Consider the following 17,660-nt stretch of genomic DNA (forward strand, 5'->3'; position numbering starts at 1 on the left):
TAAAATGTTTTCCTAAAGAAATCTGATGCTGATTTCATATCCCCGGTCCCACTGCCTTCCCGTCTAAAAGAAAATGGGGGGGGGGGGGTATGTGTGTGCGTGCGTGTGTGAAAGGCTGCAGCAAAACTGCAGATGGAAGGATGGAGCGCAACTCGGGCTTGTAAAATGGGAGGCTCTCGGAGCAGCCGGTATCTTGTGTCGGAGAATGTGCCTGTAATTGCACGCGCTATTAAATGGAGCTCGACTGTGGTGAATCTACCGTGTGGCAGTAGTCTTATTTTTAATGAAAGGTAATTAAAGCACACTTGCAGAAGCCAGCCTGTTTGCCCATGCTATTTGTTGCCTCATAAGACCCAAAGTCCCCTGTTCGGGCGAAGTATCGCCCCTGGGGCGTTGGGGGTTTTGGACTGCTCCTTCAAACAGCAGCGCATGCTGTAGCCGTGCCTAGCTCAGCTCTCCAAGGGGCTGACCAGTAGCCTCGTAAGGGCCAGAGGGAAAACGGGGGCCTACGTGCCATCAGAAAAATAAAGAGTTAATTGTGGTCTCTCAGGAATGACTCCTCGCTCTGTTGAAACGCTCTGGATTTTGATTAGCCACCTTTGCCCTTGAAGCAAGACTAGCAAATACTTCGATAATCAGATTAATGCATGGTTTAGCTTCTCCCTGGTGTCTGTGAGCCTTCTGCTTGCTCTGCAAAGCAGGCCCCTTGTCTCCTGCTGTAGTCTGCATGTGGCTGAGAAAGCTTGGGTACAGTCTCTTTCCATGTGTTTACTGCCAGTAGGTATCGCGTTCTGTTTGGTTGTAGAAATGTCACTGCACAGGCAGAACCAGTCTCTGCTCGCATTCGACTGACCCTTGTTGCTGATTTGTTAGGTTTTGTATCTAAGATGGTTGTGAAGTGTGAGTAAAAATCCATCTTGTGCGTGTGAGATGAGGAGGAGGAAGGCAGGAAAGCTGTGCAGTTCCCTGCTGCAGAGAAAAAAAGCTAATCCCGGTCCAAAGGCATGCAGCGGGTTAGCGTGGCAGAGCCCGGTGCAATCCCTCAGGTTTCGACCTTCTTTGAGCAGCTCGGATATTCAAAGCTGCTCTGCTTGCACCTCGTCGGAGAGCGAAGCGCTGGAAGCCAAATTGCAGCCCGGTTCCTTTATCGGAAGGTGCCGCGGGAGCCTCGCTGGGGGCGGCGGGGAGGTGCGTGCTGCTGGACCAATCGCGGATACCTCTAGGAGAGCGCTGCGGGGGAAACCTGGGAGAGCTGGTTCTTCCCGACACTTGCGGGCATCCCTGCGCGAGAGGGGAGCGAGGCGGGCGGGGAGGAAACGCGGAGCGTTGTCTCTTAGCCGCTTCCCTGGGGTCAGCAGTATTTTAAACGAAATGATATTTAGACTAACTACTGCAGAACGCTCGCCCCCAAATGACCCAACTCTTGTCCCCTCTCGCCCCCCACCTTATCGCTGCTACTTTGGAAGAGAAATCCACTCCTTCCTCACACGTCGAATATTACAGGAATGTAAAGCAGGTTCAGTAGGCTGTGACAGCCCTGTCAAGTGAATAATCAGCCATGCCTAGTGCACCACAGTCTCTTTACAAAGACGCAAACATAAATCTTGTCAAACTTTAATATTCCAGTGAGTTTACCCTTCGTTACTATCACAGCTGGTAGCACTTTGTATAAGTCGACTGTGCGTTTGTGTGTGATTTTATAGAATCCACAAGCTAAAGATGGAAAGACCTATTAAATCATGCCGTCTGTCTTCCTGCCAGTGCATGACAAAGATAATTTTGATTGTAAGCTGCACTTTTGCAGTCAAAGTAACTAAACCAGTAAACTAATCTCTGGCTTACCCCATCTAAAAGTGTGCGTGAAACACAGAACAGTATTGGAGATGCTGGATGATAACCCAGTCCTGGTGCACTTGCCCAGGTAAGGGAATACAGACCGTCCCTTCCTCTCCCTCCTGTGTCAAGACTAGTACATGCAATGCTGTTTGTTTTATTTTATGCTTGAAATGTCCCATTCAGCACTGAAAACCAAAGACTGTGTTTTTCCCTAGTGCTTGTAGCAATTCCGTGTGAAATTCAGAAATGGTTTTCAGTTCTCATTAAAACGAAAGCCAAATTACGACTTTTCCTTTTTGAGCTGTTGCTGGGAGGTGTCAAATTATCCTGTAGGTAAGCCCTGGCTCCCTTTGATAAAATAGGGCAGCTGGTCTTGTGCCGCTGCTGAACAGAGAGCCCTTCATGAAACCCGGTTTCAGCAAGAGCTCCCTGGTTCTGCAGAAATAAAACCCTTCTCATGAGTTTGGGGGAAGCTGGTAGAACTTGTTAGTGGAGCAGATGTGGAGATTTTGTGTTGTCTGGGGGCGTGGAAGAAAGAGAGGTCAGCTGAAGTCAACTTCCAGCATTTGCATTCCACAAACGCGTCGAGCTGGCACTGCCACCAAAAGGGGTGGAGGAGGTTGATTTTTAACCTGGCTTGTTCCCCAGTGCTTGGCAGTGAAAGGAGCACTGCATGGGAGTGGGAGCGAGTCGCTGATATGGGGAGGGGAAGGGACGACTTCTCCTGGCATTGGTATCAGTTTAGACTAGCTCAAAGTCTTTGCACGACTGTGGCATAGGGCCCTCAGGTTGCCTTGCGGGGGGGACACTTGCCTTTCTGATGTGACTTATTGCAGACCACCAGGTTTTCCAAAATTGCTGTTAAAGTCGGGCTTCCAACTGGTTTTCCTTTCCTGAAGGTTGGAGAGGATCTTGAGGAGTAACAGCAAACAGATTCGAGAACAAACTGTTGGCTGTACGATGATGCAGTTCAAAACCAGACTGCTTACTGAGAGCAGCCTTGTTTCCAGCAGCTGTGGCTGGAAATGGTTCCCATCAGTAGGGACTCCACAGGAGCACCTTCGCTGTCAGTGCCGAGGCTGGGTTTGATTAGTGTGGTTCTCAGCGTGATTAGGCCTCGCTACGTTAGGCGATGCACAAGGGCAGAACAGAAAGACAGTACTTGGTGTAAGTTCTTGTTCCTTCTTCCATTGCTCCCATCTCTGTCTACCTGGGGCCACCTCTTGTTGTATGTGTAGATTTTAAACTCTTAAGGACAGAGGGCATCTTTTTGTTATGCTTGTAAGAGGTGCCGCGAGCTCCTGATCCGAGCCTCCAGGCACTCTCGCAGTCCAAAGGATGGATGATGTTTGTCATGGCAGCCCACTGGGCGATCCAAGCTGTTACAGAGAGAATATCCGTGTTTGAGAAGTTCCCGTTTGGTTTTGATTTAGAATAAACGTGAATGCATCAATTTTTCAGATGCTGCCACCTGAAGGAACAAAAGGGTCAGTGCTTTCGTGTGCGGTTGTAACTCAGGCTGTAGGATCAAGGACTGGGTCTGCTCTGTAGTTGCAGAGTACTTTGAGCTTGTAAATATGTGCCAGTTACCCTGGAAGCAGGCCTGCTGGCGAGCGGGAGCTTCTGAGATTCTCCAGAGCAATGAAAATCTAACTGTATTTGCTTGTCTGATAAACAGAACAGCAGAGAATCCTAAAGGACCTGCAGACCTATCCAAACTCAAAGCAGTATAACATTGTCAGCCCTTTTTTGTGACTTTAATAATGACTTCAGAAGTATGTCTCAATTGCTGCTTTATAGCTTAAAGATGCCGTAGAAGGCTCAGGTTTTGGTGGGAGAGAGCATTGCCTTACTGGGTGTTAATCTCAGTCCCGGCAAACCTGAAAACGAGCATGGTTCTTTTAAATGCCATTCATGGCTGGCTGATGCAATGTGAAGCAGCAGTGGCAGGTTAATTTTGGTGGGGATGGTTTCAAGAAAACAAGCTGGGGGATTGAATACAGTCTGATGTGGCTCACGAGAGTAATGCAGACACTTTAATATTCCAGGTAAATTTGCAGAGGACATATTTGGAGAGCTGTTTACTCAGGCCAACACCTTTGCCTCTCGGGTGAGCATTCTAGTCGAGAGAGTTGACCGCTTGCAAGTCAAAGTCACTCAGCTGGATCCCAAAGAGGAAGAAGGTAATGGAGTGGAGCGCAGTCCTTGCAGACCAAGCATGCTAAAGATTCTCATCGAGCCGGTGTAGTTCATGGCCCTAAAATGAGCCTGACACTCTGAAGGGTGTTGGAATGTTTTCTCTTGGACTAAGAGGGACTTTTTCCTGAAAAAGCACTGTGCTGCTCATGTGTATAGCCTTTCTGGGCAAGACTGGAGTTGCTTGTTAGCAAGTCTCGTGTGGAAACTGGCTCTTCAGCAGTTTGAGTAGCAGCGCACGTTGTGTCCTGGTCGCAGGGGTTTGAAACCACATCAGCAACCCTCCAGAGAGCCATGTCTGTGCAGCAGCAGATCTTGGCACGGCACGATCTGAGATTTGCTGGGTTTCCCGAGAGATCTGTGGGAAAAGGAACCTGACCTTAAGAAGTGCTAGGCATGCCAAGAACTCCAACTGAAATCAGATGTTTGCTACTTGATCTGCAGTGTTGTTGGCCTGGGTCAAGCTGTTCTTCACTTGCTCTCTCTTCTTCCTTACAGTCTCCCTGCAAGGCATTAACACCAGGAAGGCCTTCAAAAGCTCCACTACTCAGGACCAGAAGCTCTTTGACAGAGACTCTCTCCCAGTGCCTGTTCTTGAAACCTATGGGACCTGCAATACTCCTCCACCTCTCAACATCCTCTCCCCTTACAGGTAATGCTACAGCATCTCCTTTGCCCATGCTCCCTTGCAAAGGGGTATTTCTTCCTCGCAGCCAGCCGAGGAGGCTGTTACCTATCCATGAAGCGGCGTCTTGGACTGTTTTATTAAAATAGGAGTTTCCAACGGGAAATTGCATTTCTAAAGCGAGATCCACCAGGAAATCTCCATCCTCTGGATTACGTGAAATGTTGCTTTGGGGGCTGTACGAATGCGCGTAGCTAGAAAATTACATGTTTGGTTACCTGCCGTCACTTTTGTGACTGCCTTGGGGCAAGGCTTGGCTGGCACTGCATAAACATGCTAGGTGTTATGCAGATGATGCATTTTTTCTTGTGCTTCTCTGTAGCCCTGTGGCTCCTTTCCAGAAAGCCACGGTGCCGACTGCAGAGCATACATCTGTATGTGGCTCTCACCCAGGTGGGTGCAGCGGACTCCTGTAGATCTGGAGGTGCTTTCTGTGGCCTTCTGTGCCTGGTCTGAGACATCTGATGTGACCTACACTGTGGCTGTCTAACCAGTTCTCCTTAGCAGTCCCGCTGTGCCATTTCATCTTGTAGATAGGAAGTAAAGGGGGTCAGAATACAGAGATTTCTTTAGCCCACATCCATAAATATCTTTTGAACAGGTAAAAAGTAATTACAGATAGCTGGAGGCAGCTGTCTTCTGCCAGACGCTGCTGCACTGCAAATTAGGAGTGTGTGTTTGTACTCGTGAGTTTCAAGGACGCTGCTGGTCTGATTTAGGGTTCCTAGGCTGGAGAAGGCTTTTTCACACCAAAAAAATAATAAAAACAAGTGGGAGCTGGAGTGAGAGACCTGCTGCTCTCTTGGTGATTGTTCAGAGCAGTTGAGTTCTTCAGGTGCTGAAATCCAGAGTAATGGAGAGTGCGTGCGGGGGCGAAAGCGACGGGAAGTGGGAGAGCTGGGACAAGTGGATGGCTCTTGTGAGGCCGATGGTCGGCTGCCTGTTTTGAAATGGAGGACAGAGGCGAGAGCAGAATGTTTGACCTTCTCATTTCAGACCTTTAAACTGTTGTCTGGGGTTGTGCCTTATGTTTTCTTTGAGCTTCAAACAAATGAATGACTTGGTCCTTTTTTATGTGTGTGTGGTTTTTTTGTTTCATTTTGTTTTTACCCACTCTGTGTGCTAGGGATGATGGCAAAGAAGCACTTAAATTCTACACGGATCCTTCATACTTCTTTGACCTTTGGAAAGAGAAAATGCTTCAGGACACCAAGGATATTATGAAAGAGAAGCGGAAACATAGGGTGAGGATATGGGAGATCTCTGCCAGCAGAGCCTTGTCTGGGGAGAAAAGGAGGTGGGAAGTGTTAACGAATCTTGGGGACTCAAAAGTTACTATCCAAAATTCAGGCTTTAATCTCTTAAACTCCTTAGGGATCAGTTCAGTGGTTTTTGTTTTTTTCCTCTTTACCCTCATCCTTGCTAATTTAAAAGGAAAAAAAAAAGGAAACCCTAAAAATCTGTTCTTCTAAATGTCCCCTTCTTGGTATGGGTGTAGTGGCTTAATTTGTAGTCTTCAAACGTAGTGCTGGTACAGTCAGCAGGTGAGAAAGTTGTATCAGAGTCTTTTCCGCACTTGTGACATTGCACAAGGCTCTGCTCGGTGTTGAAGCAGTGCAAATACCCCTGCCCCAGTGCCTCAGTGTGTCGAGCCCTGTAATGAATTCTGTTGCAGAAGAGTAAAGAAAGGAGAATGTCCCTTCAGGAGTGCAAAACCAGGTCCTAATGTTAAAATAGAGCCAAGGAGGAGTCTTGACAAAACCATCTGAGCTGAAAAGAGCAGGTAGTGTTCCTGATTTGGTTGCCTGGGGATTTGGAGCCATGTTCACCAACACTGAAAGCTGCATCATAAAAGAATCGGTTTGAACATATGTTGCTTACCTTTCAAGCAACTGAAGTATTAAATATCAGAGCAGATAATGATTTTTCTGGTCAAAACAACAAAAGAGATCTAGGGCATGTCAAAATACAAAACTGAAGCTAGCTAACACCTAATTCTTTGTGGGCAGGTGTCCATGTTGCACACCTGAAGCAAAGCACTTAACCTGAGCCCAGTGCTGGTAGGATTTGGCAGTCTGGACACAGAGGCGAAAAGCTGAATTGATGAGGGGAATTGACCTTCCCCTCTGCCCTCAAGGTGATCGTGCCAGGGTGCAATGATGGCATGATGTCTGGGCTGCACTGGGGAAATGTGACACTGTCTTTTTTTGGTGCTCTCTGTGCTTTCTGTGCGTGTGTCTTTAGAGCTGTCAGCAACCAGTGAATTAAAAAAAATCCCAGCCCTCTTTGAGAATATATCTTCTCGAAACTGCTGCAGGTCTGTCCTCTCCCTTTCCATTGCCAGCGAGTTTAAAGCAAGGCTTTTGTTTGATTCTTCTTCCCTTTCCTTACCTCCCATAGAAAGAGAAAAAGGAGAATCCGAATCGAGGAAATGTGAACCCACGGAAAATCAAGACTCGGAAAGAAGAGTGGGAGAAGCTGAAAATGGGGCAAGAATTTGTTGAGTCAAAGGACAAACACGGTCCTGCTGGGTAAGCAAGCCTGGGGCGCTCTGTTCCCCTCTCCAGCAAGGGGGAGCGGGTGGGCGTTGTTGATTGTAATGCAGTTCACCCTGCTCTGCAGCTTCTCCAGATCTGCTGCACCGTGTGGATCGATATTGCCACTAATCAGATTCTCCAAAGTAAATCCGTCTGGTGATTTAAAATTTGCTAAATAAATCAGGGAGCTATGCAGTTTAAGCAAGGTGGCAGGAACAGCTTCAGCAGCAAGTCTGCTCTCGGCTGCCTGTCTTGTGGGCACAGAAGTGTTGAGAGCTTTGGCTCTCCACCCCGTCTTGGTGCCCTGCTCATCACACCTAGCCTCTGGGCCTTACGCTGAGGAGCAGGGTGGCATTTCGGTGGTATTGTGTGATTGCTTTGTTACATTTCGCAAATGGCTCTTCACACCCCAAAGTTGAAGCGGGGGCAGTCTCCATCCAAGTATTTCAAGCTACAGATCTCTCTTTAGCGCTTCTGGCTTGGGAATTCATTTAACTTTTGACACTAGCTGGGCTGGAAGCACACTGAATTCCCCACAATGCACTTCTTGCTTGCTCTCTCCTTGCAGCTTCCTTTCATATAAGAAAAAAAAATCTCTCTTTAAATCACACTCCCCAGCTAAAAATAAAACTTGCTTTTAGTTTAATAGGAGAACGGCTTTGGTTTCTAGCAGAGGAATCAAGCAGCACAACAGCACCATTTTCTTGCTCCTCTGTTTTCTAGTATAAATGTGTCCGTGCATTTGAATTCATTTGAGGTCCAGAGCCTCCACGACTTTCTTTTTCTTTTTCCCTTTCTCCCTCCTCTGTGGAGTGAACTCACTGAAACTCAAATGTGAGTGTGGTCTCTTTCTTCAGGACTGCCTTGGATACTTATTTTTAATGGCATTACAGTTTCTTGGGTGCTTTTTGATATTCTATTTTTAACCTTATTATTTGGCATCTTTTAGCTTCTCTTTTTGCCACCGATGATACTCAGTGTAACTGGTAGTCCCTTGAGTCCACCCTGGCCAAAATGCACTCTTGCAAGCATTTCTCTACAGCCAAATGTTAATGGAAATATATATATAGTTGTTGTTCCCTAAAGCGTATACTCATGCTATTCTGAAAAACAGGTGTGTGGTAGCAATGAAAAGTCATGAGAGCATTTGGGCAGTTTCTAACCAGAGAATTACGCAAAAGTTAACTGCTAAAACTGTACATGATTCTTCATATAGGATGCTTTGGGGAGTAGAGATATTTTGTAAAATGTTGCGGTGGTGGTGGTTTGTGTGTCGTCTTATTGTGGCTAAGGTGCCACCTTAGGGCAGGTTCCACTGTGCTGGAAAAAGTCATTCCTGCTAGGAAAAGCTCATTTCTAAATCTTGCAGGTTGATCCTTTCGCTTGGTTAATATCGCTGCTGCGTGTGGCCAGATAGTTGCTTGGTTGTGTTTTTGTAGCCCTTCCAGGAGGCAAAGCCCTTGTGAGTGAGGGGAAACTGAGCTTTCGATGTTACCTTGGACTCTTTATTTAATAAAAAGCGTTCATGGTTTTCTTTCAGGTACCCCTCTAACATGGTGTATCAGAACGGCAGCATCGGCTCAAACGAAAGCATGGACGTGAACTGCTACCCGCCACCGCCGCAGACTGACTCTATTGTGCCACCACCTCCTTCGTTCCCAGATGACAGCCTGCCTCCACCCCCGGTGGAATTTAGGTAAGCCTACGGGATCCCTTCTGTCACCAAGGAGTAGTAGGTGGTGTAAAAGGATGACAGGAGACAGGCTGAGAGAGTTCAGCATAACTTCCTAACGGGTGCTGTATAGGAACCAGAACGCTTCTGTCTGGAGGGGAAGTGCAGCTGCAGGCAGGCATGGAGTCACAGACGGAGCAGCCCTCCATAAACCCCAGTGACCTTTGCTCACTTACAGGAGGGAAGAATGGGCTTGGGCAAGAACTGGAGCAGACTTGCTTTGCTTTCTAATGGAGCAGAGGTCCCATTTAATGGTCTGGCTCCACTGCGTGAGTTTGACTAGTCCCTCTTTTCCAGTACAGTAGTTTTAGTGTGTAGACTTGTGTTCCTGATAGAGCTCTGCAAAGAACAGCTTCTTTTGCTTGTTTCTTTTGTGGTTGCCATTTGCCCTGTGACTTCAGCAAACATGGATGCTGAAGATGTAGTTAAATTTAAAGGACTTGAGCATACAACTGACTTCTTGGAGACTTCCATGCGAGTTCGGAGCAGCTGCTCCATGTAAGATGAAATGGTGACTTCTAGCCAACTTTAGAGATAGGGATTGTGGTCCAGTGCTGGCTCAAAACACAAAGGTCAAAACAAGAGAATAGCTTTATGTTTTCCCTAAGGAGAGGAAAGAAAAAAAAGCAGTAAAACAGACTAAAGAGGAACAAGAGGAAGCATGTCTGATAGACAGGTCTACGTTAGCTTGTCTCCATCTTATCCAAAGGCAGCAATACTGCAGAAAAGGCTCTTCTGATGTGTCAAAGAGACCGAGCTCTCCACTTTGCAGTGTGTTCCTCTAGGGCAGAGCAGAGATGAGCTTTCAGATGAGGCTTACACTGCCTTCTGCAGTTGCTTAGATCTCTGCCTAGCCACAGAGATCTCCTGTCTCTGGTTTTGTTTTGGTGGTTTGTTTTTAAAGAACTCTGGGAGCTAGATTTGATCTCCAATAGTCTGTCTTGGATCAGCACTGTGCACTGTTAAAATTTGTGACGTTTTTGTGACAAATGTACTGTATTTTGCTGTTGTACAATGCAAGGAGATGTCAATTTAGGGCTTCCTTTACATGTCCGTAGGATATAACAGTATCTTCTGGGCAGCAGTGGTTTCTGGTATGAAACAGCTCCTATAAATGGGGATTCAGTCACTCATGAATCAGTGTTTTCCTTAAGCGCACACTGGGTCTCCGTGTCTTTCTCTTCAATCCCTATGGCAAGCTATGAGACATGGTTCCTACGCTCCAGCTCTAAGCCGTGGAATCCAGTGAGGAGATCTGTTCCTAGCAGGTGTTGGGAGCATATGTTCTCCTGATATAACCACTAGTTCTTGTGCGATTTATGGTAGACATCTCTGCTTGGCGTGTCATAAGTCTGACCTCAGCGTGGAGGGGTAGTGACTTAAATTGCTGCAGGAGCCCTTAAGCCAAGAGGCTGCTCTGAGCTCAGATGTGACGCCTGGCCTCTTGGGGAGAGGTGAGATGGCTCATATCCTTGTCAGCCTGGGAGATGGGACAGATAATAGCATCTTTGCCGTCCCTGGAAGACTTGCTTTGTTCTGATGGCGTTGGCCAGAAAAAAACACTGTGGGAGAACTAAAACCAGGGAGTGAGGTTTCGGGAAAACAGCAGTTAAAGCTGGAAGTTGGTTTTTTGTCTGGACTGCAACAAACATATGATCTCCATTAAAACTGAGATTGTATCAATCAAATCGGGCCTCACAGCTAACAGCCTTATTTCTCTCTCTCTCTCTCTCTCTTTCTCTCTCTTCCCCCCACCACCTCCCTTACAACAGCTATCCAGTAGACAACCAAAGAGGTTCTGGCTCTGGAGGGACCAAAAGATCCAGCCTGGTTAGCCCGAGTCACCCGCCGCCAGCTCCTCCGATCGGATCTCTCTCCGGAGCCAGACCGGGCTTTGCTCCCCCTCCGGCGCCACCTCCACCACCGCCACTGATAGGAAGCAGTCCCCCTCCACCGCCTCCCATGGGCTTCCCGTCCCCGGGAACCCCACCGCCACCCTCGCCCCCCTCCTACCCTCCCCACCCCGAGTTTGCTGCCCCGCCGCCACCGCCGCCCCCTCCAGCGGTCGAATATGCGAGCGTGCTCCCACCTCCGCTGCCCCAGCCAGGCAGTGGGAGTGCACCGCCTCCCCCGCCACCGCCGCCGCCTCCCGGCCCACCGCCTCTGACTACCGGTGGCCTGGACGGTCCCCCAGCCCCTCCTCTACCTTCCGATACCTCCACCTCCAAGCCCAAGTCATCCCTGCCTGCGGTTAGCGATGCCAGGAGTGATTTGCTTTCAGCTATTCGTCAAGGTAAGTTAGCTTCGTTTCAGTGCCATTTTTCTCCTTTGCCTCTGGAAGACCCCACCGTACCCCGCGTGAGCGCCCTTGGGAGCTGTATTACAGGCAGTGCTCTCGCTGCCCTGCTGCTTGGGACCTGTCCCTTGTGGGCTCTCCTTGTCTGCCTACCCTGGTGACAACCTCACTAGGTTTTACCCCTCTGTGCCTTCAGAGAAGGTAGTTCCAGAACTGATGCGGTCCAAGTTTGCAAGTGGGCTGAATGGCAGTGGTGTAATCGCTCGGAAGAGCATGGAAACAATTCACTTCCCATTCTACCTGCCCCCCTGCCTGTTCTGGCTCTCATTTGCCCTCCACTGTTATCCCACTGCGTGTCCAACGTTTGCTGGCAGAGGACAGGCTGTCTTGCTTAGAGGACTGCATTGAAGGGATGGCTGCTCTGAGATTTCAGTGTGACCAAAGCCTTTGAGTGATTTCCACCTCTGTTGCCTTCTTCCCAACAGGCTTCCAACTCCGCAAGGTGGAGGAGCAGCGGGAACAGGAGAAGCGGGATGTTGTGGGCAATGACGTGGCAACGATTCTGTCACGCCGCATCGCTGTAGAGTACAGCGACTCTGAGGACGACTCTTCGGAGTTCGATGAGGATGAATGGTCGGATTAACCACGGTCCCATCTCCCCCCCCCTTCCCTCCTGGGTTAACACCTTCTTAAAGAACCAGGTGGCCAAACCTTCCACGTCTTCCTTTCTCATCCTGTAACCAAAGATGTGCCAAGGGTTTTCAGACAAGCACCAGCATATCTCCCTTCCCCTCCGGCTTTGGCAGGACTTTGTGCTCTACCTTTCCGAGAAGTTTCCTCATGGACACTGAGGATGACTGTGCTGAGTTTTAGCTGGAGGGTGTGTAACGGTTGCTTATTTAAGAGAGCTAAACCTCCAGATTCTCAATCCACCAGGCAGAGCACATAAAACTCCTCCATCCTGAGGGTTTTTTAAAGTAAAGATGAATGATCCTGTTGTGGCCACATGGCCTTTCAGATGAAGGACATTTTCAGCTAGTTTTCTCATTGCAACAGCATACAGTAGATCTAATTGGCTCTCCTTTTGCAGTGAATGCTGGTAGTGCTGCAAGAAAATGGGCTTTAAATGTCTGTTCTCTGCTGCATCCCACTGTCAAACGATCGTTTTTTAGCAACAGTGCACAATTCTCTCCCCCTTGGCCCCCCAGTATTCCCAGACTAACCCTGTGTGGGATGCACTTCCTAGCTCTGGGACTAGGGCACACATTGGGTGCAATGTGAGGATGGCTTTTAAAAGCTGCCTTTATCTTCCTCAAATCTCCTGGACTGCTTCTCCAAGTCTGCCAGAGGGGACTTGGATGAAGGGATGCAAAGCCCAGGCAGAACGGTTGCTTGGCTTCCTGCTGCTGGGTGAGCAGAGCCCAGCTGGGAGCGCTCAGTGTGGTTGGTGCTGAGCAGTGCCAAAACTTGGCTTAGCTGACTTCTCCAATCTATGCTGGGAGAGTTTTAAAAAAAAAAAATGTGCTGAGAGCAGAGACATTGGGTGGGGAGGGGTTCTCTGAACACCAGGCCCTGAATCAGGGTGGTGGTTACAGGTGAACCTACAGCTGGGCCTGAGATGCCTTGAGGCCTCTTTGGCCTGTTCAGGGCAGTGCTGTGGTCAGTTTGGAGAGAGGTGCTTTTCTAGTGGGGTGACTGTGCCCTTTACACAGGGACTTGAGCAGCAACAGAAAATGCTGGTATTACCCTTGCTGCCTCCTCTCTTCCACCTAAGGAGAGGAGTGTTTGTGCCTAAAAACATCTTGTGTGTGAACTGAGTTGCCCATCAGTTACAGCAGGCCTAACCTGCATTATCTGTTTCCCATCGTTTTGTTGATATAGTTCATTAGTTAATTTTAAGAAAATATTTCTTCTCCTAGCTAACCCTACAAATTCCTGGGCTGCTCACTACAGATACAGTACTGGCAGGGGGAGAAAATGGGGAACTTGAACTAGCTGACCCAGGTTTTATTGCTGTTTTATATTACCTTACATAGAATATTAGCATATCCAGGAAGCCTAGATAAAAATACCCCAATGCTACAGATGTGTTTTTCATATTTTAATTTGGACTTGACTAACTATCTCAGTATGATGCAAGAAAGCAATTCCAAAGCCTTTTGGAGATCACGGGTCCAGCTATTGTGGGATGGGACCAGCAACGTGTCCCGTTACGACCAACTCTCCAACTGCTTTGCCTTTTCTATTGTAAAGTATTTTGCCAACTTGTGCCTGTTGGTTCTTCTCTGGCGTGCCTCATTTAATGATATTGCTGATACCTGGAGTGCCAGGCCCAGCCCGAGGCTGCCAGGTTGCTGAAAATCCTTCTTGGGGTTTGATTGATGGTTTTGGTTTGCGCGGTTGAGTTCTTACTGATTTCTTGTGTGTGTGTTTTGGGTTGTTTTTAATCTTTGACAAAGCAGATCATGGTCTGGAGGATGGGCTCTTCTGGAGGGTGGATCGAGCTGAGATCCAGTTTGACCCTGAGCATCATCAGGAGAGATTTGCTGGACCTCTACACCGTTGCATTTTGTCAACAAAGGAACTGCTAGGCAGGATGCAAAGGGCATAGACAGTGAGGCATCCTGATGCTCTGGGAACATCTGAGCAATACTAGTTCCAGGTTCTGGAAGAGGGAACAAACCCCTCGAGTGCCAGCGAGCCGTCGTGCATTGGAGGGATTTGGAAATGCAAACTGATTATTGCTGGAAGCTGGGTAAGGGGGGGCGAGAGGAGCATCACTGGCTCTGTTCTGCTCTTTCTGTGAGCATCCTCCTCTGGCTTCTCTTGGAGACAGGTTCCTGGGGTAAACGGACCTTTAAGCTAACCCAGGATGACAGCATTATCACACAGGGAAGTGAGGAGCTCACAAATGCCAGACCTGGGTTAATTTAAAATTGCCTTAACTAGACTTGGCCCTGGTTGTGAAAGGGGAGCGAGTGTTCCTGTCATGTGAAATTCAGAGAAGTGCCATATTCTCTGTGACCCAGATGGATGGTCCGTCAGGCTGGGCCATGCCTCGGGGTGGAAGGGACATGGTTACCCCGTGCGCTGCCTGTTGCACAGCGGTGCTGCGTGGGCGATCGGCGTGGCCGTGGGTGGAGTGCAGTCCTCTGCCTGGCTCCCCTGCTTGCCCGGCCCTCCTGGCAGCAGGAGCCACGCTGCTTTGTCTGTGCAGGCCTGCCGTAACCGCCGTGTGCTTTCAGACTTGCATCCCAAGGTGAGAATCAAAGCTGCTGGAGCCTAAACAGAGGGGCCATGGACAGGTGGGGAGGGCTGTATCTCCTTTCATCGCAAAAAAGCGGTGTGAGCCCAGCTTGGAGACGCCCGAGAAACAACTCGGGTAACGTGGCAGTCTGAGCATCACTGCAAAACTGCAGAGCGCTGGGCCACCAAGCAAGCTGAATGTTTCTTAACCTGGTAGGGGAAGAGGAGAGATGCCAAAAACAACCTTTGCAAGACGGAGCAGCTGTGCTCTAGCGGCAGGGCTGCCGCTCCACATCGGCCAAGGGCGTGCACTGGCTCCCGTGCCATCTTTGTCGTTTAGTGTGAGCTTAGTCCTTCCTCCCTCCCTGCACAAGGCTCTCGGGTGCCTTCCAGGTGGATGGCACGAGCGTTTCACAAAGCCAAAAGAGGGAGCTGGAAGCTGGGCTTTTCCCCTCGGTTTCTCTTTCACCCCGGACCCGGGTCCGCGTGGCGGCACGGAGCCACAGCAGCCATTTTGCCTGCACCGGAGCCGCTCGGGGCGCGCTCCTTGCCTCCCCGTGCAGCGTGCTGGGGCAGGCCGCCGTTGCCTCTCCTTCGCGGCCCTCGCGCTCCTGGTTAAACATTCTCCCGGTGTCCTCGCCCGCAGCGCTGGGCTGCGGCTCCCGGCAGCCTCTCCCCCGCCGCCCCTCCTTCCGCGCTCGCCGGGAAAGCCTCGTCCCGGCTCCCCGGGCTCGGCTTGGAGCCGCGTCTGCAGCCGGTGACCTTCACCGCTTTCTCCTCTCCTTATCAGACCCAGAGCACCAGACCGCATCGAGGGAAGGGGCTGCTGGAGGTCCCAGATGGCGCAGGAACTGTGCAGAGTGTCATTTCAGGGAAAGGATATTTTCAGTCCGTGAACTTATTTAACATGCCTCTCGTGAAAGTACCTGCCCTTGCTGGGCTCTGCGGCCGGGCGCTGGCCGTGCCGAGCCCGGCGTGGGGCGGGCGCGGGATCCTTCGCAGCCCTGCTCGCAGCTGCCCCGGGTCAGGTTTCATTGCTGTAGTTTGTGAGGGGTGCTTTTTTTTTTCTTCTTTCTTTTTTTAAACAAAGCCTTGAAGTGGGAAGCGGATCCAATTTTTTTTTTATTGCTGTATTAACATTTTAATTCATTTCAGAAACTAACCCATTTCTCTTCCCGACTAGAATGTCATAGAATTAGGCAAGCTGTAACCCTCCTGAAGTGCCTTATTTTCCTATATGATATAAATATATTTATAAGAGTAATTATTCCACTTGTATCTTAGGGGTTTAATGCTGACCGGAGAGGACAAGGTGGGAGGAGAGACGGAAAGTGCCCTCGAAGGACCCAGCCCTGCTGCGGGGTCGGAAGGGTGCTGGGGTCTGACGGACTCTCTCAGGGTGCAGGGGGTTACTCGCTTTCAGACCAAAGGAGTTTCAGCAGTGAAACTCTGCTAAAAAACCTCACGAGCAAAATACTGTAGCGACCACAGACGCTGGCACTGAGGTCGGTGACTTGGTTTGTTTTTTTTTACCCCTGCAAAATCAACACAGATGGCCAGACTCTGCCTCGTGTGCATGGACGCGCTGGGAATAAAGCTGCCGCCTGCGGTGGAGCAGAGCCCGGTCCGTACCTGCACATCTAGACGCAGCCTCTCGCTGTCTTGTTTTCCCTCGTAATGTCTGTCTGTATTTTTCTCTGTCGGTTGCTGTGTAAGCCAGGCTTTCCTGCTGCTTTTTTTTTTTTTTTTTTTTTTTAATAATCGGCTCAGTCTCCCCTGGATGAAGATCCCAACTGCAGTTTTTTGTAATGTACATGTAAAAACAAAAAATGGATCCTTTTTTTAAAAACTGTAAACTTGATAAAACCTTTCTATCCAACTGGTGCCCCTGTGTGTTACTCCGGGCATGTACGGGGAGCCACGACGCTTTCCCGAGCGTGGCTGATCCGGGGCGGAGGGGCTGCTGTGACTTGTCTGCTCAGTTCCCTGCCTGGGCGTGTTGTGTTGCATGAGCAGCTTGTACCTTATAACCCGAGCGTCCCGTGGTGCCTCTCGCAGGGCTGTAATTCGAGGAGACGGGCCACGCTTGGAGTTTCGAGGGCTCCCAGGCTTTGTCCTGCCAGCGGGAGCCTCACGCAGGTGTCTGGGCAGAGGTGGAGCAAAGCAGCGGCTCCCAAGCTGCCTCGCGGATGCCGTCCGTGCGGAAATCTCTCCCAGCACCACAACGCAGCCAGCACCGGGGCGGGTCGAGGATTATCGATGGTGGTAGTTAGCACTGCCTGCAACGGGGAACAGTGCCAAGGAAACGCTCTCCAGGAGGAGCTCCCAGCCGCCTCTGTGTGCTCTTCCTGCCATGCAAAATGAGCCCGTGCTCCATCTTGCGAGAGCGGAGCGGCTGTAGCTGGGGCGGGAGGGGGCTGGCTGTGACTGGCTTCCATTTAAGTTGTCACGGTCCCTTTTGCAGTTAGAGCAGTGAGGGGTGGTGGCCCTGTCCCTTGTCACCAGGTGTCTTGTCAGGGCCTTGTCTGCGAGCCTGTTGCATGGACGTATTTCTTGACTGTTGCTGTGGAGCAACAAAATCATCTGTCCCTGCTCCTCGGTTCTGCCTTTGCTGCAAGCCTTGCTGGCCGAGTTCCCCTGGCTTCCAGGAGACGCCTGTGCGCTCACGCTGCGGTGCTGTGCCTTTTCTTGGCTGCCGGGAGTCCCTGGCTGCAAAACCTCATTAGATTCACTGCCTTTGCCAGCTTTGGAGCAAGAAACCCCTTTACTAGGTGTGGGACATGGAGGGCAGGGGAAGGGGAGGCATCTCCTGGGCTTTCAAGCTCAGTAATGCTGAATGTCCCAGCTGTTGGCTCCATCTCGGATACAGCCGGAGCAGCCTGGCCCCCTTGGCTTGCCTTGCTCTGAGAGGGGGAGCGGCTCTAGCTCGCTTGGCTGAAGGTGTTTGGCTGTAGCCAGGCTAGCTTGTGCTTTTGGGGGCACGAGCTGCCCTGCGGCCCTGTGCTTTGGGGCCACGAGTGCTTTGAGTCACCTTTGCAAACTGTCTTTTTGTCTCTCTCGTCGCTGGCGGTGTGCGAGCTTATCTTTGTATTCGCAGCTATTGCCTTGCTGGTTACTGCACGTGCCCGGATA

At 50.0% G+C, this 17,660-nt stretch overlaps 1 protein-coding gene across 3 annotated transcripts in view; it reads left to right on the forward strand.

Annotated features, from left to right (window-relative positions):
- WASF2 (WASP family member 2) overlaps positions 1 to 16,407 on the forward strand; it is a 33,990-nt gene extending 17,583 nt beyond the window's left edge. For all 3 annotated transcript variants that reach the window (XM_026098139.2, XM_026098137.2, XM_026098138.2), the window contains exons 3-9: positions 3,885 to 4,019; positions 4,531 to 4,684; positions 5,844 to 5,961; positions 7,118 to 7,248; positions 8,795 to 8,950; positions 10,759 to 11,279; positions 11,768 to 16,407. In XM_026098139.2, the coding sequence (XP_025953924.1) occupies positions 3,885 to 4,019; positions 4,531 to 4,684; positions 5,844 to 5,961; positions 7,118 to 7,248; positions 8,795 to 8,950; positions 10,759 to 11,279; positions 11,768 to 11,925 (1,373 nt within the window). In that variant the 3' untranslated portion in view covers positions 11,926 to 16,407. The remainder of the gene's footprint in view (positions 1 to 3,884; positions 4,020 to 4,530; positions 4,685 to 5,843; positions 5,962 to 7,117; positions 7,249 to 8,794; positions 8,951 to 10,758; positions 11,280 to 11,767) is intronic.
- Positions 16,408 to 17,660: the final 1,253 nt, after the last annotated feature.

Source organism: Dromaius novaehollandiae, chromosome 23, assembly GCF_036370855.1.
Source record: "Dromaius novaehollandiae isolate bDroNov1 chromosome 23, bDroNov1.hap1, whole genome shotgun sequence".
Taxonomy (NCBI): domain Eukaryota; kingdom Metazoa; phylum Chordata; class Aves; order Casuariiformes; family Dromaiidae; genus Dromaius; species Dromaius novaehollandiae.